Source organism: Aethalodelphis obliquidens, unplaced genomic scaffold (assembly GCF_003676395.1).
Source record: "Aethalodelphis obliquidens isolate GAN/ISIS:26980383/991018 unplaced genomic scaffold, ASM367639v1 scaffold2, whole genome shotgun sequence".
NCBI classification, from domain to species: domain Eukaryota; kingdom Metazoa; phylum Chordata; class Mammalia; order Artiodactyla; family Delphinidae; genus Aethalodelphis; species Aethalodelphis obliquidens.
The window spans coordinates 61,669,612-61,695,898 of NW_020837946.1; the positions used below are offsets into that span (position 1 = coordinate 61,669,612).

Genomic DNA, 26,287 nt, shown 5'->3' on the forward strand with positions numbered 1-26,287 from the left:
GTTTTATTTCTTCTTTTTTTTTTTAGTTCATTCATAAAACTCAAGACTAGAACTGAATCTATACCTTGTATGCTAAGAAACTGCCAGAAATAATTTAAATTATACTGTTCTTATGAAATTCAGAAAGGTGTAATTAAAATATGATGTTCTACAAGTCTTTTCTCAGGATTGTAACATTCAGCTTATGCCTTTAGAAAAATAAAACAAAGTTCAAATTAAAAATACTCAGGGCATCCCTTGTGGCGCAGTGGTTAAGAATCCGCCTGCCAATGCAGGGGACATGGATCCGATCCCTGGTCCGGGAAGATCCCACATGCCGCGGAGCAACTAAGCCCCTGCGCCACAACTACTGAGCCTGTGCTCTAGAGCCCGCGAGCCACAACTACTGAAGCCCGTGCGCCTAGAGCCCGTGCTCCACGACAAGAGAAGCCACAGCAATGAGAAGCCCGCGCACCGCAACTAGAGAAAGCCCGCACGCAGCAACTAAGAGCCAACACAGCCAAAAATAAATATAATTAATTAATTTAAAAAAATGAAAAGACACACAACACACATACACAACACCACTTCCCACCATGGCTGGTGGAGGGCAGAGGGGGACTGTTCTGGGTTTGAGGCCAGCATACACATTGGTTTTTGCACTTAAATTCCCCAAAGCCCTGGGAACATATCACTTATACTTAACTATATGGTAAGCCCTTCTCTCAAACTCAGGACCAGTATCACAGAACTCCCCTGTGAAAGGTAAATCAGCAACCCCAAATTTTTGCATGTGTCCTTAGTACTCAAAGGCTCCAAAGGAACACACTTGCTTAGAGACCCAGGATCATCCCACCACCCTCCCCAGCTCCAGCAGCTTCCCCACCTCAGAGATGGATGCTGGAAGGGATCCTAGGATTCATTAAGTCAACCCCCCTATTTCACAGAGGAAGAAACTAAGGTGCTGGGGGAGAGCTGACCTGTCCAGAGTCACAGAGCTGGTTTGTGGCCAGACCAGGAGCAAACTCCATGGTTCCCGCATGAGGGAAGCATCTCCTGGGGATTATTATGGTACACAGAATGCTGAGCCATTGCCAAAGGGATGTCGTGCTCCATAAGCCACAGCCACACCATACTCTGAGCGTGTAAGCACGCCCTCCATTTAAGCAGATGGAGTTCCTGCCGCCTCTCACTTCCCCTGTCCCCTCACTTTCCCTTCCGCTGCCCCTTTCCTTTGTCAGCTAGTGTTCCAATTCTACCAGAGTTCAGTTTAGGAAGGAATGAGTAGGAGTTCTATAATTCAGTTCATTTTACAGCTGTTAAGTCAGGTATTCTTACCCCAGGTGAGGAAACAGATTCGGATGGGCTAAGAAATTTCTCAAAGTCATACAGCTAGTAGGTAACGGAACTAAAGCATAAGCCCGTGACAAGAAACTAATTGCGGGGCGGGGGGGGTGGTCTCCTCCACAGTACATCTGAAAAACAGGAAGGGAAGCAAATCAAACAATATCTGACTGCTCCCGCACGGGCATACCCCTTTATCTGCACGTAGTCTCTGGGTTCTGTCCTCTCCCAGGCTGATGTCACCAGGCAAACCAGAATGCCCTTGGGAATGTCACACATTCCTACCAAAGAGTGATTTCCTTTAACCGTTTAAAGAAGGTGTGGGGAAAAGCTGGGCCATAACAGAGCACCATAGATACAAGTCTGCACACCCCTACCTGCTCTTGCTTCATCTCCACCCCAAGGCTCCTCTGGGTCCCATTCCTAATGCTGACTGCCTGCCTCCCTTTTCTTTCCTCCAACAGCTCAAGGACCGTGGGACAGAGGAGCCGATGCAGCGTTGGCCTAGCCGTGAACTCCCTTTCCCTTTCTTGGGGCTGAGCCCCTATACCCTGGGCGGGGCAGTGGAAGCACTGACCAGAGGGTAGCCACCAGGTGATGTGAGACTCAGAGCTCAGGAAGAGCAGAGGCGGGCTCTGACGTTTCTTCAGCAAACACTTCTGCCCCTGCAGGAACAGTTCTTCCTCTTTGGTGGATGAAGAAGGGGAAACAGCAGGTGTCTTGCCCTTCTCACCTCCGCAGAGAGGGGTGGGAGGACAGCCTGGAAAGTTCCAAATGCTCACAGAGGCTATTACTTTGAAACAACCTTCTTAGCACTGAGCAGAAGGCAGGATGGGGAAGGGGGGGATATGAGGCCTCTGCTCTGGGCTCACATGCTTCTGCACATCTGGGAGCTGAGGCCTCAGATGGGGTCCTATATTTAGACCCGCCAGGAAGAGGGTAACAACAAGTCACCGTCACCTCCAGGGCCAGCCCCCCACCTCCACACTGACAGATGACATATGACTCAACCCCACAGAGCTCCAGCTGAGAGGGGAGCTATCGCTGAAGCTGAGGGTACAATCCGGGGCTGCACCAGTCACTCTGCCCTTGCCCTGGGCCCTTTACCCGCCGGAGCCCCAGGTGCCTGGGTTGTGCTCCAGGCCCCTTGAAGGCAGAAGCACTCTGGGAATGCAGGCAGGGTCAGCCCCAGAATGAGAAGGGAGGGAATCCCTACTTCCTGGAGACTGACACAGGAATCTGGAGGGAACCGGGGAACACAAACGGCTACAGAATCTCAGAGGTGAATGCCTTGGGGGAAGACGCACAGGTCTTTCAGCCAAGGATCCAAGGTTCTAAACCCCTCACTTGAACCTGCTGAGCAACCAAAGCCTACATTCCTCACAGTGAAGTGACTGGCAGATGGGATCCCAAGAGTCCTCAGCCTTTTAGAACAGAGTCAGGTAACATCAGACCCTAAAGGTCTCGCCATTGCCATTGTCTCACCCTTATTGAGATCTTGGAGAGATCCCATCTTCCTTATCTGACTAATACCAGAGGCACGGAATGTGAGAGCTGGAAGAGGCTTTTCCCCCGGAAACCACAAATGTTCTCTGAAACACAGAAGGGACCCAGGAGGCAGAGACTACCCAGGCCAGTCTCCTTCCAGCTGAGAACAGGATAGGGAGGGTTGGGCTCAGGCAATAGGCACCACCATTTTTAAAGCACTTACTATGCTGGGTACTGCAGCAAGCACTTTCAGTACATCGTTTCACTTTGTCCTCTGACGCTGTTGGTCAGTGATCAGGTGGGTAAGCAGGGTATCTATGATTTGCTCCCAGGTGTATCTGACTACAAAATTTGTACTCTTATCTCTTCTACCAAACGTGAAGCCATATTAAAATAACTGAACCACAATCGCTTTTTTAAAATGAGTGGCAGAGCTGTAACTATTTAAAATCCAAATCTCCTAAATTCTATTCTGAAGAACTTTGTTATTTTATTTTTCCAGATCCTTCCCTTGGGCATTAATTACATTGGTTTCTAGTGTCATGTTGAAATATTGCACTTTCCTCAACATATTAGGAAGTATAATTTTTATCTAAAATAATTTTTAAATTGGAAAAGAAAGACTTCATCTTATCTGGTACACTGGTGGTTGCAATTAAATGGTTTGCTCTAGTATAGTGGCTAAGAGGGAGGATTTTGGAGCTAAATACCTGGGTTAAAATCCTGGTGGCCTCACCTAACAACCTGTCCAAGGACAAGAACAGTACTTTCTGTGACTTACTTCCTTTCTCTAAAACATTGGACTAGTAATAGCAGTAACTTTATGGGGTTATTGTAAGGATTACAGATGAATTAATTCATACAAAGCACTTAGTGCCTGGCACATAGTAAGCACTCAACAGATGCTATTAATTCTTATTAGGTACCAAACCCATTAGCTAGAGCTTAGGGAACAAAATGGTAATAATGACAACAATAATATTTCAGCTCTGTAGTGGTTTATGGCTTTCTCAGCCCCTCAACAAAAAATATCTCTTTTGTCATTTCTATTCCTGGCAGTGCCAAAGGAAATAGCATTATTGTATCATTTAGCTAAGAACGGCATAATTGACGAAGGCAACAGTGGTTGCAAAAAGCCTGCGATATTTCTGCATTGGTGTAAGCCAGTTGTTATGGCAACCGTCCCCAGTCAACCCTTTGCCAGGGAGAGAGAGACCCATTTTTGGAGCCGTCACAGCACATCTGTTTCTCTACTCAGCTGATTAGCTCTTGTTTGAAACAATTAGCAGATGGAAGTAAAAATGAAAAAAAATTTTTTTTAAAGAAGCAAATATTTATTTTATCCACAAGTCTGCTTTCTAATACAGAAACAGACCTTTGGCTATTTTAGGAAGATTCCAAGTAAACGGGATCCTTAATATATAGGCTGCTTCTCTCATTGGTGGGATGGCAAAGTTTAGTCAATCTATACACTACACGTGATAGGTCCTTCATGTATGTCTTTTAAAATGATGTGTCTCCACCACCACTCCATCTCTGCACGGCTTTGTTGTAGGAGCTGACTCAGCACACACCTTCCACACTGTACATCCCATATGAACACACTGAAGCAAAAGAATACAAGGCTGGTGGGCTAGGAAACCTGAATTCTGGGTCACGTCTGCTCTGAACTAGCATGAATAGTATCCTCTCCCTGCCTTAGTTTCTTCACCTGTAAAATGTAACTTGGATTCCCATGCTCTCTGAAAAGCCAAACAGCTCCAGTATTTACCAGATACGTGAATTTGGGCACAATACCTCCTACCCCTCTTTGAGCCTCATTTTCCTCAGTGGTAAAATGAAGAAAATAATATCTACTCTAGAGAGCTGTTGTGAGAATGAAATAAAATAATGTATTAAAAAAGCACCCGGGGCTTCCCTGGTGGCACACTGGTTAAGAATCCAATGCAGGGGACACGGGTTTGAGCCCTGGTCCAGGAAGATCCCACATGCCGCAGAGCAACTAAGCCCATGCGCCACAATTACTAAGCCTGTGCTCCAGAGTCCTCGAGCCACAACTATTGAAGCCCGCGCGCCTAGAGCCCGTGCTCCATAACGAGAAACCACTGCAATGAGAAGCCTGTGCACTGCAACCAAGAGTAGCCCCCGCTCGCCTCAACTAGAGAAAAGCCCGCGTGCAGCAACGAAGACCCAATGCAGCCAAAAATAAATATATTAAATAAATTTAAAAAAAAGAAAACTAAATGACTTACTGGGCATATAGTATCTGACACATGTTAGGTACTTAGTTAAAAAAAAGAGAAAAAAAGCACCCATCCCAGTCCCGGTGCATTAGTGGGTGAGTCCTCAGTAAGTGAAAGTTTCCTTCCCACTGTATACTTGCTTAGTAGGTGGAATATTCAAACTATCTGACAATCAGCTGCACACGGCACTGAAGCTGGTCCTTGAGGTCCCCTTCTCGCCAGACATTACCCCCTGGAGTTGCTGGACCATTAGAAAATCTGGGTGTCCCAAGGGAAGAGACAGGCACCTCTCGTGGTCAAGGAGCACTCAAGGGGTTCTGGATGGCAGCCACTTACCATCTAGAACAGAAGTATTTCAATATTTTAACAATCAGCGTGGTCACACCAGTGCATCCCAGCTAACTGTAAGGCGTTATTTTAACAGAGACTACAAATATTTGTAAAAGTTCTATGCAGATGTGGGATGTTATTACTCTATCCTTATAAGAAACTGGCTATCAGGAGAGAGGGAAGGAGAAAAGAGGCAATAAACATGGGTAAAGGGAGGACTGTGTTAACATATATATATGTCTGAGATACAAGCCAATGTCACAGGCAGGGAGGGAGACCAGAGGCTCGATGTCAACAGAAGGTTGAGGGAAGTGACCTGAGCCAAACATCTCAGGAGATAATCCAAAGATGCTTGGCCAGAGAGCAGGTAGGACAGCACAAAATTCTCAAGGTACTGAGGGCTCACGTGAGAAGGCCGTTTGTTATGGTATGTCCAGAAGAACATATGGTACATTCTAGCACATCCAGAAAGAACTGTGTCTGCCTCACACACCTTAGGCTGAGAGAGATCAGTGTGTGTGTGTGTGTGTGTGTGCAGATAGGCAAAGCTGAGCTCTCCAACTAAGCTAGCGCCTGTAACGTAGACCTGTAGGTTGCAAATGACTGACTGATTACCTTGGAAATCAGAATTATTTACTAGAGGAGGGATGTTAAGTATTTGGAGGGTTGTTATAGGTTGAATCGTGTCCTCCAAAAAAAAAAAGATATGTTAAGGTGCTAGCCCCCAGGACCTCAGAATGTGAAATTATTTGGAAATAGGGTCGTTGCAGATATAATTAGTTAAGGTGAGGTCATACTGAAGTAGGTGGGCCCCTAATCCAATATGACTGGTGTCCTTACAACATGATGGCCATGTGAAGACAGACAAACAGGGAGAACGCAATGTGATTACAAAGGCAGATATTGGCGATACGGAGCTGCTAGCCAAAGAACGCCAAAGATTGCCAGCAAACCACCAGAAGCTAGGAAGAGGCAAGGAATGATCCTAGAGGATTCAAAGGGAGCATGCCCTGCTAACACCTTGCTTTTGGACTTCTAGCCTCCAGAACCATGAGATGATAAATTTCTGTTGTTTTAAACCACCCAGTTTGAGCTACTTTGTATGGCAGCCCTAGGAAACTAGTATGGAGTGGCCACGGCTTTGATCCCAGGACAGGAGGAGAACCCACTTTAACTTCTTGGCTGGCCAAGGGCAGCTCCAAGGGAATAAAGGGGGTGTCTGTTGGATTGTACCACGGGTGCTTTCACTGGTGGCTGCTAGAATACTGGAGCCCCTGCTGCCCCTCAGACACTCACAGACGATGTTGTCCTAACCGCCTCCAGGTCTGTCAGTAACAATGAAGCCATGCAACTTGCAGCAGTCACAGCCAGGGAAATCTAAGAACCTGGGTTTCTGATGGCTTTACTGAGCTGCTGAATCAACAAAGTCTGGAACCACCTACCTCTGTACTCACAGGAGAAACTTCATTTCCTATTGCTGAAGTCATTTTGCTCAGGGTAATCTTGTTAAATACAGTTTCTATGTTGAGCATCTTTCTTTCCCTCTTAAAATCATCTTCCTGAGTCATAGTATGCTACTGACGTACTCAGTTTGTAAAAAAACTGTACTGACCTTGACTTTTAGATTAACTCTTACTATGCCAGCCAATATTTCCCCAGTAGCATTGTTTCAAAGTACTATCACACTAAGCGCACCCCCTAAAATTTTTCTTCTCCTACACTGCTGAGTTGATACTGTTTTTACCCAGCATCTTTCAACTTTATGAGCGTCCACATGAGATGTCAAGAGGAAATAAGTGGAGAGTGTTGTGAATATGATAGTCAGTTCATGATGCAGCTTCAAGCTGCCCCGGTGAACTGCTGTTTGGACTGCATGTCAAAGTTTGACGGTGGTCTGGTCACATTCCATTAGCTACCTGGTTAGAAGCATAGCCTATTTGAATTAAATATTGTAGTTAGGCTGGTGAAATCAAAATGGAAATACGAATGGGAAAAGAATAATTTGGTTCAATTTCTCAAAAATAAAATAGGATCAAGGATCACTCTGCTGCGTTTTCAAAATAAAAGCACTGGTGGCATGCAATGGTTTTATTACACTGGCATTGGCATTGCACACATTGCTGTCATATTTAATCTAAATACCACTTATTCACACAAGCAGAAGTGAAAGCATATTAGGATCAATATACTATGCAGGCCACCATACGAAGACAATGTCCATTTGAACCACTACTGATTATACTTTCAAGGACTCGTCTTGACCCAAAGCCTGGCTCACGGAAGAGAGTATAAATGTTTGTTGAATGGAATGCTACTTAGCCATAAAAAATAATGAAATAACGCCATTTGCAGCAACATGGATGGACCTAGAGATTATCATACTAAGTAAAGTCAGTCAGACAGAGAAAGACAAATACCATATGATATCACTTATATATGGAATCTAAAATATGACACAAATGAACTTATCTCCGAAACAAAAACAGACTCACAGACATAGAGAACAGACTTGTGGTTGCCAAGGGGGAGAAGGGATGAGGGAGGGATGAACTGGGAGTTTGGGATTAGCAGATGCAAACTATTATATATAGAATGGATATACAACAAGGACATACTGTATAGCACAGAGAACTGTGTTCAGTATCCTGTGATAAACCATAATGGAAAGGAATGTGAAAAAGAATATATATATATGTGTGTATATATATAACTGAATCACTGCTATATAGCAGAAATTAACACAACATTGTAAATCAGCTATACTTCAGTAAGATAAAAATTTGTTTTTTAAGTTTGTTGAATTGAACTGACAAATGGAAGATTATTCCTGTGGACACTCTTAAAAGACTCTTTGTTGGAAAGAGTAATTCTCCATTTGAAAAATAAAAATGTGAAGTTTGTGTAGGACTGAGTCTCAAGAACTGCAGCCTGGTCCCAAAGCATCTTGGATGCAAGCACATATCCTGAGAGAATCTCTGAGTCATACACAGAGCAACTGGGCACTTGCTCCTGAGAGGCACTGTCAAGGTCTCCACCCCATCATCTGCCTACTGCTCAGTTTATCCACTACAGCAGGCAAGATGCAACACTGGCTTTTCCCTGATGAGAAGGGAACCAGTTTCAGGCAATCTGGGCAATGGAAGCTCACCATGGACCACTAAACTGCCCGTAACTAGAAACACTCCACATATTTTCTTCAACCCAGCTGAAACTGAAAAGTCACAAACACCTCATGAGAAATGTACAAAGCCAAGAGCAGGTTTGTCTTATTTGTATTTTGTGGTTCTGAGAACACCAACTTGCCGCGGATTGTAACGGGAACACCATCTTCTGAGTTATGCCACACTAAATATTAGTTGAGTGGCCTCAGTTATGCTTTCCTTTAATAATAAATGAATCAAAATCTACAGAGAAATTTGTGAATACCAATAGTTTTAAAGCCCTCCTCAAACTACCCTCCAAATTCATCTTCTCCTTTGACTTTTTTACCAATGTATTCATTCATCCAACAGATGCTTATTGAGCATCTAGCCTGTATCAAGCACTACACTGAGAGCTGGGCATCCCAAGTCCCTGCCAGAGTTCAGAGTCCAATTGGGAGACCTGCTTACCAACAACTATTGGGTTGACCAAAAAGTGCCTTTGGTTTTTAAGTAAAAACAAAAGACACATTTTTCATTTTCACCAAGAACTTTATTGAACAACGTATTCAATGCTTTATTCCACTACTTTCTGCCATTTTTCAGGCAAATTCATCATTCCATCTTCCCAAAACTTTTTATCTTTTTGAACAAAGAATTCTTCCAGGTGCCCTTTACAGTCTTCCAGGGAATTGAAATTTTTTCCATTAAGAGAATTTTGTAAAGACCAAAATAAATGGAAATCTGAAGGTGCAATATCTGGTGAATATGGCGGATGAATCAAAACTTCCCAGCCAAGCTGTAATGGTTTTTGCCTGGTCATCAAAGAAACATGCGGTCTTGTGTTATGCTGATGGAAGATTATGTGTTTTCTCTTGACTAATTCTGGATGCTTTTCACTGAAGTGCTGCTTTCAGTTGGTCTAACTGAGAGCAGTACTTGTTGGAACTAATCATTTGGTTTTCCAGAAGGAGCTCATAATAGAGGACTCCCTTCCAATCCCACCATATACACAACATCACCTTCTTTAGATGAAGACCGGCCTTTGGTGTGGTTGGTGGTGGTTCATTTCACTTGCCCCATTCTATGTTATTGTACAGTATCCACTTTTCATCCTCTGTCACAATTTGTTTTAAAAATGGAACGTTTTCATTATGTTTAAGTAGAGAATCGCACATGGAAATACAGTCAAGAAGGGTTTTTTTTTGCTTAACTTATGTGGAACCCAAATATCAAAGCGATGAACATAGCCAAGCTGGTGCAAATGATCTTCAGCGCTTGATCTGGATATTTTGAGTATGTCAGTTATCGCCTGTGTGGTATAACATTGGTTGTTCTCAATTAATGTCTCAATTTGATCGCTGTCAACTTCAACTGGTCTACCCGACTGTGGAGCATTGTCCAGTGAGAAATCTCCAGCACGAAACTTTGCAAACCACTTTTGACACATTCAATCAGTCACACATAGACTGCACACATCTTTTTTTTGCATATCAGTTGCGTTTTTACCTTTCTTGAAATGATAAAGCATAATATGCCAAAAGTATTGCGTTTTTTCTTCCATCTTCAATATTAAAATGGCTACACAAAAATTCACCAATTTTGATAAGTTTTTTTAAAATGCACACTGGTATGACAGCTGTCACAATACAATCTAACAAAATTGTTTTGAATGAAGTTAAAGACAACTAAGTGTTACTAGAGCCATCTTAAGGAAAATACCGAACAAACCTTTTGGCCAACCCAATACAATACAATGGTCATGGTTTGCTAATGGAGGGTGTAAAGGCTGCAGTGGAAACTCAGGGAAAAGAACCTCAGTTGGCCAAGGATGAGGGAAGGTTTCCTAGGGGAGTTGCATTTGCGCTGAGACTTGAAGATTGAGGAGGAATGTTCCAGAGTTCTGAGGGCCATCCCAGATGATGTAACAATATATGGAAAGGTTTAAAGGAATGACACATAAGGATAGATTTGGAGAATTACCTGTTGTTCACTTCTGTTGAGGCATTAAAAACAAGTAAATTGGGGAAAAGTAACCTGAAATGAGGCTGGACAGTACAGAAGCTGGAATATGAAAGGCTTTGTTCCCCATTCTAAGGAATCTTGACTTTGTCCTACAGTGTTTCTCAAAGTGGGGTTCATGAGGTCCCTATGAAAATTTTTATGTTTTTGCTTTTGTTTCAATGATAGTTTATTAATAATAATAAAATGGGAGAAGCTGCAATAAAAACATGTTCCAGATCATCTGGATGGCTAATTGACACACAATTTCAGTGTCCATATTTATGTTTATTATTAAGCCGGCACTAAGCCAATAGAGACGTGCCAGTTAGAGGCCAAAGGAGATGCTGTTTAAACAAAGAGATCACTCTCACTGAGTAAAGTGGTGGGAGAACTGGGTCACCACATGGTATGCGGCAGTAAGGTTGACAAAATAACTCAAAATAATCCATGCCATCATGCTCTGAAACATATTCACATTGCAAAGGACAACTGAGTTTCACAAAACAATGTCATTTGTCTCATTAAATTAAAGCTGTTTACTTGAACACTGCTGGCTTTGTAGTTTTTTCATAATACATTTTTTTCCCTTTTGGTTTTATAGCATTACAAATATAAATGACTAGATAAGTGTATGTCTAGTTTCATGGTTTTTAAAATCAATTTAAGATTTAAGTAAACACTGGAATCTGCAGGGATTTTCTTTTTCTCTAAAATGGGTCTGTCCATTATCCAATTATGAAAGAGAAGGCCATTGAGATAGAATAAATTTGAGCATATTGGCGTAAGCCAATTACTGTGTTAGGAGACCACCTTGGCAATCACACAGAGGAAGGAAAGCCCAGGGACAGAATGGAGATGGAAAGACCTCTAAGGAGATGATTGCCGAGTTCTCTTATTAAAAGAACCCATTTGCTCGATCCAAGAGAGCTGCTCTCAGGCCAGAGTGCTGTGGAATTAAAATGCTGACCTGACAAGCAAAGCTGTACAGTGCCTCTGTTTCAGGGTATGCGGTATCTAGCCCGAAGATTCCCCAAACTTCTATATGTGTCATTTCATAGAGGATTCTGTGGTAATGCCAGTACTAAATTAGGGCGAAATCCCAGGTTTTACTACAGAGCCAAAAAAGTACACAAGAGAAGTTACTATGTATCTGGTAACAAAAAAGCAACCAGGACTATGGCATATAGTTCTGTAAGCCAGCTGGAGCTGAAATCTGTCTCTTCACCACGCCATGTGTCACTGGGGCTGCATCTATCCAGGGAAGGTGCCTTTTTCTAATTTACACAATGGCTGGAGGAACTTGTCAAGCCAGGACCCTTGCAGAGGGCTGCATCTTCTGGAGGGGGCACCTTTTTCTAACTGCATGAAGGTATTCTGTGGGCCAGCTGTGACTTAATCCCGATTTTCTGAAACTAAGTTCTGGTTTGTCATCATTATCACTCACCAAACCAGAACCCTCACAGTTCAATGAGGATAAAGGATTTTCTTCTTCCTGAAAGTGAAGTGTGTGACCTTCCCATAAAAAGGCATAGTACCAAGGCTCTCAGCAAATACAAAGAAATCGTTGCCCTCTGCTTACCTCAGGGGCCATCCAGAATGGGGTGCCGACAGATGTGTTTCTCCGCAGACGTGTACTGGTGAGTTGAGCTGAGACGCCTATAAGAAAAGGGTGTCACAATTCAGCAGTGAGCAGAAGATGATGCTAGACCAGGGGCTGGCAAACTTCTTCCATAAAGGGTCAGACAGAAAATATCTTAGGCTTTGCGAGCCTAAGGCTCTGTCACAGCTACTCAACTCTGCCATTGTAATGGAAAAGCACCATAGACAACACAGAAGCAAATGAGTGTAGCTGTGTTTCCACAAAAATTCATTTATGGATGCATAGTTTTCACGGTCATAAAATATTTTTCTTTTGATTTTTTCCCAACCATTTAAAAATGTAAAAACCATTCTTAGTTCACAGGCCGTACAAAAACAGGAGGCAGGTCAGATTCGGTTCACAGGCTGTAGTTTGCCAACCACTGTGTGGGAGCATATATCTATCTAAATCGAGCATTTCTACCATACTGCTGCAAAATTGGAATCAAAAGAAAACATCAAGAACTAGGATCAACCCAAAATACCTTCCTACTATATTTCCAAAATATTTCAGGTGATATCTTTCCTCATTTGATGGAGGAAGAAAATTGGCATGTATTATCTATAACAGAGCATCAGTGTAGAAGTAAAAAGTTTTCAGTGCCTTATCTTACCTAGAAGGCTGGAAATCTGACATGAAAAATACATTTGTCAAATGGAAAAAGAAATTGACTAATATTATTATTATCTAGGGCTCAATGTTGAGGACCTGAATTTTAATATAATTCCAATGTACTCTGTCATAGTCTTAAGCCAGCTCTCTTCTTTATGCCATAATGGATGTAAAGGTACACTGGATTAGGAGTCAGAAGACCTGTTTCCCATCTCAATTACGTCTTTTCCTAACTGTATGACCTCAAGCAGACAACCTCACTCTGAGCCTCAGTTTTCTTACCTTCAAATTGGGGATAATGCTACTCATCACACCTAACACAAAGAGTTCTTCTTAAATACCAAGTAAGAGAACAGCTGTGGGGGCTTCCCTGGTGGTGCAGTGGATAAGAATCCGCCTGCCAATACAGGGAACATGGGTTTGAGCCCTGGTCCGGGAAGATCCCACATGCCGCGGAGCAACTAAGCCCATGCGCCACAACTACTGAGCCTGCGCTCTAGAGCCCGTGAGCCACAACTACTGAGCCCGCGGGCCACAACTACCAAAGCCCACGCACCTAGAGCCCGTGCTCCAAAAGAGAAGCCACCGCAATGAGAAGCCCATGCACCGCAACGGAGAGTAGCCCCCGCTCGCTGCAACTAGAAAAAGCCTGCGCACAGCAACGAAGACCCAATGCAGCCAAAAATAAATAAAATAAGTAAATTTTTTAAAAAATGGAACTGTGAAAATGATTTATAAATGGTAAAGTATTTTACAAATATAAGGTATTCTTTTATACCAAGCAAAATCTAATGCAGCCCTTAAGAGAATAACAATGGTGGCCACTAATGCTGTTGATAAGAACTTAGAAATCTGAATATGCTCATCAGCAAAAAACAGACCTTTAAAAACACTCGGCATAGATTTGCCAAGGACCATGGGTTGTTTTTTCAGGGTAGTTGTTATGCTAACTGCTTGCATTCCTTATTCTTTATTAGGAAGCCAAAGAGGGCTCTTTAAACTCTATTTAAACCCTCTGCAATTTTTCTTTGCTTTTTAGTAAATAAACCAATATACTTAGCATAATTTCATTTATTTTTGAGTAATTTCTTCTGAGCAAATGATTCACTGATACATTTTAACATTGAATTCTTTCTTACCAATAAAACAATGAATATTCAAAATCATCAATCTTTTCTCCTACTACACTGACAATGATAAAGAACATTTTAAAAAGTGCTTCTGTAAATGGTTTCTCATTATTTATAACAATCATGCTGAGGTACTAATTGTTGTTGAACCTGTTTAGAAGACTAAACCATTAGATAAACTTAAAAAGGAAAACCAAATGGTTTGTTGGTTTGTGACTATCAACACAGGAGTGTCACAAGCAGATATTTAATAGTTCTCTGGCCTTAGGTGATATTGCTCTGCGTTTCCTTTCACACTTCCATTTCCTGTTAATGTTTCCTGTTCAACCAGCCTCACATGTAACAGCAACAATCACAATTGAAAGGGATGTTAGCTTTCAGACCCAAAGGACCATTTTACCTTCTGCTCACTGGGAATAAGTATGCCTAAGGCTAGAGAAAATCATTTGAAAGACCAAACTGCTTTCTCTTTTCATATGCAAAAAAGAATAGACAAAATGTAAATTATAGACAGTTGCCCTGAGATGTGAAATCCTTCCCAGAAAACCAAAGTTTTTCCCTCGAATTCTTCTTTTGAAACACTTTTATATTCTCTTCAAAAAAATTGCTTCTAAAGCTGAAAATAGATTAACAAACAGCATCTCCTAGGGTGATCCATCTGGTGAACCACCCCCCATTCTCCAGCCTGTGTGTGACTGGAAAGGCCCTCAGCCTATGGCGTAGAAGACAGGCCCCAGTCTTCTGAGACTGCAATAAATTGTTGCCTTTGGCTAAACCGCACACATCAAGAAAACAAACGACAAGCAGTCATTACCAAAGTCAACGAGCTTAACTCCTCCTCCTGTTGTCAGAAGAATATTATTCCCCTTGACATCACGGTGGATGATTCGGTTATTGTGCAAATGCTGAAGGCCCTGCATGGTGTCCCACCGCCACCAAACAACAGGAAAGAGAAAAGGAAAATTTGCATGGTTATTTTTAAACAGTTACCCTACTATTAAAAATCTAATCAAAGTCCACATTTGGCTACACCTCCCTGTTATACACCTTGCATATTATAGGGCAGTTTCCCCTTGTTAATATGCAGTGGGGAGCCAACCAATGACAAATTGCCCCCTCTGCCCCCAGCTTGATGGACGTCCTTACCAAGAGGGCCCCATATAAGATGTATGAGATCACTGCTTCATCCAGCCGCTGGCCACACCTGAGTAGACCTTTGACAAGCTCAGCGACGGAGCCCCCATTACACAGCTGCAAGAAGAGGTGCCAGGGGAGAGAGACAGCAAGAGAACACAAACAAAAAGAAAAGAAAAGCACATTAAGAAGAAAAGCCCACTTATTACCGACTCAATGTAGTAAAATAAATTTGCAAATCACAAAACTCCAGGTCAGAACAATTAACCTCACTTTTCCATTACACAATCAAATCTCACTCTGTGTGTGTGTGTGTGTGTGTGTGTGTGTGTGTGTGTGTTTATTCAAGGTGATGATTTATGAGTGAAAGTGCATGTCCAAAAATTTGATTTTTTAAATTGTTAAGTGAAATATAAAAGCACAAGACATTATTTAGAAATTAAAAAAAGAAAGCATATAAGGAATCATGGTGACTTATGGGATATTTTCATTTTACATGAATATCGTCTATTTTTTAAAAAACATGCATTTTGAAGGAAAGACTGAAAGAGGCAAGATGGACGCCCTTGACACTTAGGAGGGAATACATTTTATTTCAGTCTCCCTGTCTCCAGGGCTGGCACTGCAGGCAGCAGAAGCCCAACCAGCAGCTCCTTCTCGAGTTGCCACTGCACGTCGAGTTTATGGAGTGGAGCTGCACCATATGTGTATTTAACCTTTTCATATTCAACTGTATGAGTTCAGCACCTTTATGCTCTTCTTTTTTTATTCCTGTAATTAAAAACACTGTAAAAGTATATCATATTTGCTCTTTTTATGTATTATACATTACTGAGATTTAAGAATGCGTAAACCAGGCATACTATTCTTTCACAGCAATTTAAGGGTTTTCAAGGGTGATTTTGACTAAGTGCAGAAGGAAATGTGCTGGTTTGGGTTTGCTGCATGCCATCTTAAATCAAGGGTTCTTAACTTGTTTCAGCAGGGCTTGTAAATACCTTGAAACTGTAGGCAGCATGTTGTATATGCATCTTGCACTTTTCTGCTGAGAAAATTCAGAACTTTTGTTGGATACTCAGAGCACTCCTTGTCCTTATACAGGTTATGACCCTACTTTAGAGACCTAGGTTTCCTCCTGGCACTTTGTCTACAATCTGGGAAAGAGTTAACTAGTGAACAGTTAACAGTTAACTGGGGGTCCTCTGGGTTGTGGCTGCTTGAGTCAACTGGCTTTTCGTAAGCAAAGAAATGTGAGGAGCACAGATTAGCACCTTTGCTAAAAGAAGACACTCTTTATCAAGATAATAATACATTAGGATCTACTCGACTCTAATGAACATCTGCAAGATTTTAAGAAATGGTGAGCAGGTGTTTTTGTTTGATGTGTGTATCGTTCCCCAGTACATATGCAGCAGATACCTTGCACACACATTAACAATCAAGATAAACTGGAAATGAATCTGCCCATGTTTTTACCATTTAAGTTGCTCTTAAACAATAGTATTTGACTAAAAATATAATACAAAATTAGGAATCTTTACAACTAGGATAAAATTACTATCTGTCAGGAATGATTCAGGAAGGAGCCAAGAACAGCGAAGTGCACTGAAGGCTATAATGGTCCCATGAGTCTGGGATTATATAAGCGTCCTTGGAATCCTCTCTCTACCAATGTCAGGAGTAACTTGTAACTCAACACTGATACCTCTCGTGGCCCTAATGTTGAGTACCAGGATAATGTCTTCCAAAGGATTCCACATTCTTTTTATTTCAACTATGTCTTACATGACCCTGAAAGGGCACATAACATTCAATGTACAATCTAATACTCTCTTGAGCAGTGAATGCATTTTCGGTGTCATGATTTGTAAAATAATCTTAAAAGCTAAGCTTTCGACAAATATATAATAATTTTCTCAGGACTCCCCAAATTAGATTTATATTTCAAGTAACAAAAATTGGAGAACTGACCACAGAGTCAAATGATGATTATGAAAGAATGTAGGACATGACATGAGGGAAGTTCTCAACCCACAAAAAGAAAAGCTTTTCTGGGGCTGATGGCATAGAGCTTGGAGAGCTTGAGAGAATAAGATTAGGGTGAGGATGCTCCCTCTTTGGGGTGGTTGTGTAAGGGGATAATGCTAATGAAACCATTTCTTATGAACCTCTTTTTATATGGAAATCTAAGGGGAGACCTCCTCACAGGAGCCTCATGCCAAAAAAGGGGTGTTCACGCTGAGTGGAATGGCAGTAGGGTATGGTGAGGTCCATCAAGGCTGGGATTCTAACAGTTCCCTACAGCCTGCTCATGACTTGCAGGAGATTCAGAACTTAATGCTCCCTTTGGGTTCAGGGACAAGGCTACAGTTTGAATGAGAAGGAAAGACAGTGAGTGCAGACCTCACGATAAGAAGGAGTATCAGGGACCTGGGACATGGGGAGACACCAAAGGCAGACAGTAGAAGGACTTAGGGTCACCAGTTGGAGGTCCCTGACCTCACTGCCATGGCTTTACATGACCATTTGCTGTATCCAAATCCAGGTATCACCCAGGAGAAGGAAAGATGAACAGGGAAAGAGAAAACCACTAAAAAACTAAGTCCTTATCCAAGTGACTAAGCTTTGAACTGGATTGTGAAAATGGGATACAAATTCCCAGAACTTGCCCCTTCCCAAAGAAGTCACTCTATGGACTAAGTTTAACGGGATAAGTTAAAATCAATTGTCTTCTCTAGGCAGGCTGGGGGCTCAAGAACAAAGCTGGGTTTAGTTATTAAAAAGAAAGTTACGTGCTGGGAAAACTGGACAGCTACATGTAAAAGAATGAAATTAGAACACTTCCTAACACCATACACAAAAATAAACTCAAAATGGATTAAAGACTTAAATATAAGGCCAGACACTATAAAACTCTTAGAGGAAAACACAGACAGAACACACTATGACATACATCACAGCAAGATCCTTTTTTGACTCATCTCCTAGAGAAATGAAAATAAACAAATGGGACGTAATGAAACTTAAAAGCTTTTGCACAGCAAAGAAAACCATAAACAAGACGAAAAGACAACCCTCAGAATGGGAGAAAATATTTGCAAACCAAGCAACTGACAAAGGATTAATCTCCAAAATATACAAGCAGCTCATGCAGCTCAATATCTAAAAAACAAACAACACAATCCAAAAATGGGCAGAAGACCTAAATAGACATTTCTCCAAAGAAGATATACAGATTGCCAACAAACACGTGAAAGGATGCTCAACATCACTAATCATTAGAGAAATGCAAATCAAAACTACACTGAGGGGCTTCCCTGGTGGTGCAGTGGTTGCTGATGCAAGGAACGCGGGTTCGTGCCCCGGTCCGGGAGGATCCCACATGCCGTGGAGCGGCTCGCCCGTGAGCCATGGCCGCTGAGCCTGCGCGTCCGGAGCCTGTGCTCCACAGCGGGAGAGGCCACAACAGTGAGAGGCCCGCATACCGCAAAAAAAAAAGAACAAAAAAACTACACCGAGGTATCACCTCACACCAGTCAGAACGGCCATCATCAAAAAATCTACAAACAATAAATGCTGGAGAGGGTATGGAAAAAAGGGAACCCTCTTGCACTGTTGGTGGGAATGTAAATTGATACAGCCACTATGGAGAACAGTATGGAGGTCCCTTAAAAAACTAAAAATAGAACTACCATATGACCCAGCAATCCCACTACTGGGCATATACCCTGAGAAAACATAATTCAAAAAGTCATGTACTACAATGTTCATCGCAGCTCTATTTACAGTAGCCAGGACATGGAAGCAACCTAAGTGTCCATCGATAGATGAATGGATAAAGAAGATGTGTATACAATGGAATATTGCTCAGCCATAAAAAGAAACGAAATTGAGTTATTTGTAGTGAGGTGGATGGACCTAGAGTCTTTCATACAGAGTGAAGTAAGTCAGAAAGAGAAAAACAAATACCGTATGCTAACACATATATATGGAATCCAAAAAAAAAAAATGGTTCTGATGAACCTAGGGGCAGGACAGGAATAAAGATGCAGACGTAGAGAATGGACTTGAGGACACGGGGAGGGGGAAATGTAAGCCGGGACGAAGTGAGAGAGTAGCACTGACATATATACACTACCAAATGTAAAATAGATAGCTAGTGGGAAGCAGCTGCACAGCACAGGGAGATCAGCTCGGTGCTTTGTGACCACCTAGAGGGGTGGGATAGGGAGCGGGGAGGGAGGGAGACGCAAAAGGGAAGAGATATGGGGACATATGTATACGTATAAGTGATTCACTTTGTTATAAAGCAGAAACTAACACACCATTGTAAAGCAATTATACTCCAATAAAGATGTTAAAAAAAAAGAAAGTTACCTCTTTGTTCTCAATAGCTTGTGACTGCCCAGTTTATTACCCATTACTCAATCATGAACACAGTGCCTGCCCTCAAAGAGCTCAGCACCAGAAATGGACACATGAGTAACAAGAGTGGCAGGTGGAAGAAAGGGTGTGCCCAAGGGGAGTGTGGGCACTGAAGAGAGAACGGCGACTTCTGTTGTGCTAGGGTGAAGAGGGAACAGTCCGGGAATCTTCCCAGAGGACATAACACATACAATGAGTTTGAAGGACATAGGACCTTATGGCAGGTGAACAAGAAGACGAGCATCCCTGGAAAGGGAACACCGTGTGCAAAGGAAGGGAGCACAGAAGGATGAGGGGGGAGGTAGTGTGTCTGTCTGCCTGTGCGTGTGTGTGTGTGTGTGTGTCTATGTCTGTGTGTCTTTGAATTCTACATACTCTGCCACTGTTGGGACAAAGGGACAGAATCCTAGAGCAGGTAGAGAGGGGAAAAAAGGGGGTAACAGGGAATGACAGGTGAGCTCTTCTAAGAAGTGTGGGCTTTATTACTATACACACGCATATTATGATACCATAACATACCATTAGATAGGAGTGGTAAGCTATTGACAGGTTTTAGGCAGGAGGTCTGTTCAGATTTCTAGAAAGATGACCTTGGTAGCAGACTGGAGGGTGGACAGAACAGGAAGACACAGGGAGCTGGATACCTGTTAGGAGGTGTTGAAGCAATCGAGAGAAGCAGGGTCAAAAAGTCAGGAGTCCTGAGGACAAAGAGTCAGGGACAGATATGGGGGACTTTTATGACATAGAATCGACAGGAATTTTGTACCAACTGGATAGAGAAAGTTAGGAAGAAACAGAGTCTAGGGATCTTGTGAGTATAAGAATAGCAATAAAGTTCTTTGATCCTCTAAAGCTAAAGGAGCAATAGACATGCAAGGCACTGTAACGCCTCATCAGAACCACTTCTCAGCCTGGCTCCTGTCTCAGGGAGGCACATGCTGTACTGCAAGTACACTATTAAAATTCTACCCAGAGAACATTTAAATTAAGTGCTGGGTGATGATCAAAGCTAACTCAACCCTGGAATTTTCCCCTGAAACCTCATTTTAGTCTCTCTCCTGCCCTACTTTAAATCTGGCCATTTCTGCAACAAGAGCCTATTCAGTGGCATTTATATAGGTAGCCAACTTATAAACTTTCTTCATAGCTCTAGAACCTACGGAGGGACTAAGAGCTGCCATTTTGTCAGCAGGATCAAAACTCAGCTGTGGATTTAAGAACAACAAAAGGATCAGACAAGGTTGGTGCCTTTTGTTCACTAAATGTCAGAGTTTAAGAACTGTCTGACTTGTGGTTCAAAGAAACATATAAATAAACTGCTCAGGGCACCTTTACAGGAAGAGGTCCCGTGAAGCTGATTAGCCCACCAGCAAGGTTTTAAAGGGCAGCCCGTGGGTTACAGGGAAAGGACTTTGGGTACCTGGATATAAAAAAGGAAAGCAAAAAAAAAAAAAAAAAGGAAAGCAGGTACGTACTGACAATTGTCTAATCGGAGTAAATAGTGAGATGGACTGAACATTTTAAAAGCATGACAAGGAACTATATTTAAATACATCAAATAAAATAATCCCCTTAGAGTTGTAAGAAGGCAGCCAAGCCTCCTACCCCACCCCTGAGGGTTGGCACCTGCAGCCTTTTATTCCTGCCCACCCTGCCAGCCATCAGACTCAAATACAGAGGTAGGTCTCCATCCCTGCATTCCTCCCGACGCCCTCAGCATTCAGGAAATGTGGCAGCTGGATGCATCTAGAACTTAACGAGCATTTTACTCCAAACCAAGAAAACAGAAAAATCATTTACATTCCACATCTATTTTCTAAAACATCGTTGAATATTGATTCAATCACAGTATGTGCATTTGCTATGACGGCCATAATTTCAAGCAACAAAATGTTCCTTGCTCAATAAGCCATCAACTTTCCTCCATGTTATTAACGAATGGCCCATGCAACACAATCACCAGACCTTTATTCTAGTCAAAACTGCAACTTTCAAGTAGGTTCTATACTGGCATGTTGATTTGCCCTAGTCAGATGGCAGAATTAAGAGGAATTTCTTTTCAGTGCTCTTCTGTTCGGTTGACTTTATCTTTCAAGGGTGTTAGGGTCTACAGAGGGCATAAAGCAAAAGTCAAGGATCGTCAAAATTACTCTGGAAGATGCCTTAGGGAGCACCGTGTTGGACACTGCCCACCTCTCAGGAAGGCCAAGCAACATAGTTTTCCTCCACACTGTTGGGAGAGATTGTGTTTATTTTACTAATACCAGATAAAGTCATTGGCCTGCACCTAGAAGAATGAAGATGATGTCACTTGAAACTCTGGAGCTCCAGTCAGGGGGGTTGGGGGGAAAATGCTCACACTATGAGAGGCAGGAGGGCCCCAAGACTCCCGTCTCCCATTTCAGCCTCTCTCCAGGGCACATGCACAGACCGGTGGTTGGGCAGAATTGCTCCCACACCTCAGCTCTTCACGTTCTCTTGCTTTTGCTGAACGCAGAGAGCGCATAAATATCGGATGCATCTCGGTTACATTTCACAGTTCTTCCCTTCTCCACTCCCAACTGTTCTGTACTTTCCTCCTGACCCCCAACACTCCAGTGACTCTCATTCTAGAACCCGGCCAGAACCTGCCATCTGAGTCAGTGTTCAGTGCTCCAGGGCTTTCTAACCATCTCTGGCCAATCAAAACATGCCAGAGCTACATTCCAGGCCATCAGTGTCCTGCTAGGACCCTGACTCGTTAACGTGATAAACTTGACTCATGCCACAATATCAATGGGTGAAAATGGTTTTAAGTGCTAACTTGCAATGATATTGGGGACCAGACTGGACTTTCTAGGGCCTTATATAAATGCAAAAACTGAACAGAGATATCTTTTTTCCCCCCTTCTGGCTTAGATACTGAACTTACACAAAGACCTCTGAGAGGAAAAAACAGGTTAAAAAATAATTCTTTTATCTGGTTTTAAAATATAAGGAGTTTTTTTTGTTTTTGTTTTTTTTACTTTACATTCTCATTTACTAACACTCTAAACTCTAAACCATTTCTTTTAAGTTGAATGTGATTCAGGCTGAAATAGTATTTATGGGCTGAAGGTTTTATACTGAAAGGAAAAGAGAAAATGTACTTCATGTCTTAGCACATACTAGGTATTTTTTCTGAAATATGGTGCTTTTTTTTTTATATGAGGTTTTTTAAAAATTTATTTGTTTTTACTTATTTATCTTTGGCTGCATTGTGTCCTCATTGCTGTGCGTGGGCTTTCTCTAGTTGCGGTGAGTGGGGGCTACTCTTGGTTGTGGTACGCGGGCTTCTCATTGCAGTGGCTTCTCTTGTTGTGGAGTACAGGCTCTAGGCGTGTGGGCTTCAGTAGTTGTGGCACACAGTCTCAGTAGTTGTGGCTCACAGGCTCAGGAGTTGTGGCTCGCAGGCTCCAAAGTGCAGGCTCAGTAGTTGTGGTGCACGGGCTTAGTTGCTCCATGGCATGTGGGATCTTCCCGGACCAGGGATTGGACCCGTGTCCCCTGCATTGGCAGGCAGATTCTTAACCACTGTGCCACCAGGGAAGCCTCTGGTGCTTTTTCTTAAAAGTCTAATTTCTTATCATGTTTCATTTAGGTGAGACATAATAGAACTTACAGATTTTCCAAATTTAATATTAATTTAGAATAAAACTTATTCACAAATTTTCCAAAACATTATTATGTATGAGTGTTTTCTGTCCATATTTTTCTCCTATAGTAGGTGTCTGTTATGCAAGAAGGCTTTGGTTTGCTTTCTGCTAACAATTAGTAATTAATTTCTGAAATGACATTTTTATTTGCTTTTGTTTTCAGAGTTGTGGTGATTTAAGAGGGTTATTAATAACATTTTTCTATCCTCAAGAATTGCTCTGTGGAATAGCTTCTCCCTGGTCCTTTCATCACATTCAGGCAAGAAAAGAGCAAAGGCAACATAAGTTTAATCTCAATATACAGGATGAGGGGAGCAATATTAAACAGATAATAATTTTATTGTACAAGTTTCCTAAAGCACTCCTAAAAAAGTTGCAGACGGAGCAACATGGTCAAGGTGCTGTGTGGACTGTCATTATCTTCCAGCTGTGTGTCTGTGTCTGTGTCTGTGTGTGTGTGCGTGTGTAATCAGCAACTGCTGCCATTTTAACCAGAGATTCCAAGTCTGTATTCCCCGGACCCGGCAGACAGCAACAGCACAGGATGGGAGAAAAGTGCTGAAGTGTTGTCCTCCTCCAGTTCTGCCATATAACGCGTATGGGACCATCGGCATGTCACTCCTTCTTTGGGTCTCTGTTCCTCAGCTGAACACTAGGAGAGTGACAGAAGGAAGGCCGAGGTCCCTGCCAGTTCTAGGAGCCCAGGAATCCCTGTGTCTACAAGCATACTGGAGGCACTGGACATACCTACCCCAGCTGCCTGGCATGGATGGCCCATTCCTGGACAGAAAAGATTGAGGACATCTGGTTCCCCATGCCAGCAACTTTGGCATGGGCCAACACAACCTGCAAAGGGCATAATATCAGCATATTGTATTGCTGAGGTATGAATAATTCAGTGTGCCAGGGCAACCTCATTATCTGTACTTAGTCACCCTGAAAAAGCAAGAGACAGTCGCAGGGGAGCATTTGCACAAGGCTCAGTTCATAGTTCTGGGCTCTTTCTCATCTTTCAAGGCCATGTGTGGCCCTTTCTGGCTGCCTTGGCTGTGCCTGAGGGACTAATATTTGGTCACTCCTCATCAGTAAGAGCAATTATTCTCCAGGTGGTGGCAGGTGTGAGCAGCCCACTTACTCTCCTGGTAAAATGGAGGGAGGGAAGGTCCCATTTCAGGCCCTGGAAAATCCCTGGAAGTTCAGTTTTCTATATCCGAATGCAGAGTCTTTGAGTCGGTGGTAAAGTGAAAAGAAACTAAAACTTCTCAGTCACTGTACTTACATTATTAAATTATAATGAAGTTTAAAACACTGAGATCTTACAGAGCTTAAGAAGAATACAATCAGGGCTTCCCTGGTGGCGCAGTGGATAAGAATCTGCCTACCAATTCAGAGGACACAGGTTCAATCCCTGGTCTGGGAAGATCCCACATGCCGCAGAGCAACTAAGCCCGTGTGCCACAACTACTGAGCCCACGTGCCACAACTACTGAAGCCCACGTACTTAGAGCCTGTGCTCCACAAGAGAAGTCACCATAATGAGAAGCCCGCACACTGCAACAAAGAGTAGCCCCCACTCTCCACAACTAGAGAAAGCCTGCGTGTAGCAATGAAGACCCAACGCAGCCAAAAATAAATAATTTTTTAAAAAAATTTAAAAAATACAATCAGAGACCCTAGAAACAATATTTTCCATATCTCATGAAAATGAGCATTAAAAAATTAATGTTATTCTAGAGCTTCATTGGCAGGATAAAATCTATAATATTCCCAGGGAGGGAGTGGGGAATAATAAAACCCAAAAGGTGATACTATGAGAATATGTTATGTGACTTAACCAGCCAACTAAACAGACAAAGATGATTTCTGAAAACCAAAACCCCTTACATCTTTACATTCTGAAGAAGGCAATTGATGTGACAGAAATGTTCCCTGCAGATTATTCCATTTGAATACAAGTGAATTCCCCATACACTGTTGCCATGGCAGCCAGTATATATTGCCTCATGGCCAGGCCCTCCCAGAGCCGGGTGGAAGGTTTTCAACAAGAGACCCCAGACAGTGAATTGAGGTCTGATTTCTCCTTTGTTGCTTCTCTCTTAAAGCTTTCACACATGTCCCCGTGCTCATGGATCACACATGTGACCTCAGGCATGGAGGCTGGTTCAGAGGGGCAGAGTCCAGGACAGATCAGGGTGGACCTATACCTACCCTGAGGCAATACAATAGACCTGTCCTAATATACTAATTTCATATGTTGTCATTGTGTCTTTGCCATGTTAGTTCCACGGAGGAATTGTATTTGTGGGGAAGGGACTCTTTTGCATCCAGTTACACACATTCATTCCCATTAAGAAGGCAGAGAAAAGGCAAGACTACACTGGATATAGTGGTGCTCCCTTCAGATTCTCTCTTCAAAGCAGACGCTGCCAGGAATATCAGCTGCTCCCTGCTCCCAAGTCCCAGTGGCACCTCTCACCAGGAATAGTGCCCAACTACAGGGAACTGCCTCCCCCAAGGCCACACCCCCTCCCAGGGTGGCATGCACCAAGTGATTGGCTCTTGCAGAGATAAAATCCAGGACAACCCTACAAGAGGATCCCAGGTCTTCTTCTCTCTGAGGATGGGCTGAGACCTCTGCAACCACACTGATGTTTAATGTCTCCCTTGCCCAATCCCACCTTCCTTGCACATCTAGCTCCTGTAAGAACTCTCCAATAAACCTTCCATACACAATTCTCAGAGTCCGTTTTCAGGAAACCCAACCTAAGATGAGGATAAATGAACACGAATGCGCTGATTCAAACTTGGCAACCAAGTAAACCTTGGGTTAACAATTTTTGAAAATGAGTTGCATCAATTGGAACATGTTTTCTGTGAAATTTTCCCAGCCTAGGGTAGAAAATAACCTTTTCCAACTGTGTTTCTGTATTCACTGAATTAGAAGAAGATTATTAAACCTTACAAGCGGAGAAACATGCACATTTTCAGCACAGAGCCTACCCATAAGAACATGGAGAACACCACATCTGGTAAGGTACCTGTGCCATGCAGGAGAGACCGCCTCCCCAGATGTGCATCTTACACTATTTAGGCAACAATGAGTCTGCTCACCTCTGGTGCTCTGTTTGAATTGCTGGTTACCCAA

At 42.6% G+C, this 26,287-nt stretch overlaps 1 protein-coding gene across 1 annotated transcript in view; it reads right to left on the reverse strand.

The window, feature by feature from the left end:
* Nucleotides 1-26,287, reverse strand: part of MYO3B (myosin IIIB) — a 407,025-nt gene that overhangs the window by 354,673 nt on the left and 26,065 nt on the right. The window contains exons 4-6 of the mRNA XM_027128624.1: nt 15,056-15,160; nt 14,724-14,823; nt 12,108-12,184 (exon numbers count right to left, since the gene is read on the reverse strand). Of these exons, the coding sequence (XP_026984425.1) occupies nt 12,108-12,184; nt 14,724-14,823; nt 15,056-15,160 (282 nt within the window). The remainder of the gene's footprint in view (nt 1-12,107; nt 12,185-14,723; nt 14,824-15,055; nt 15,161-26,287) is intronic.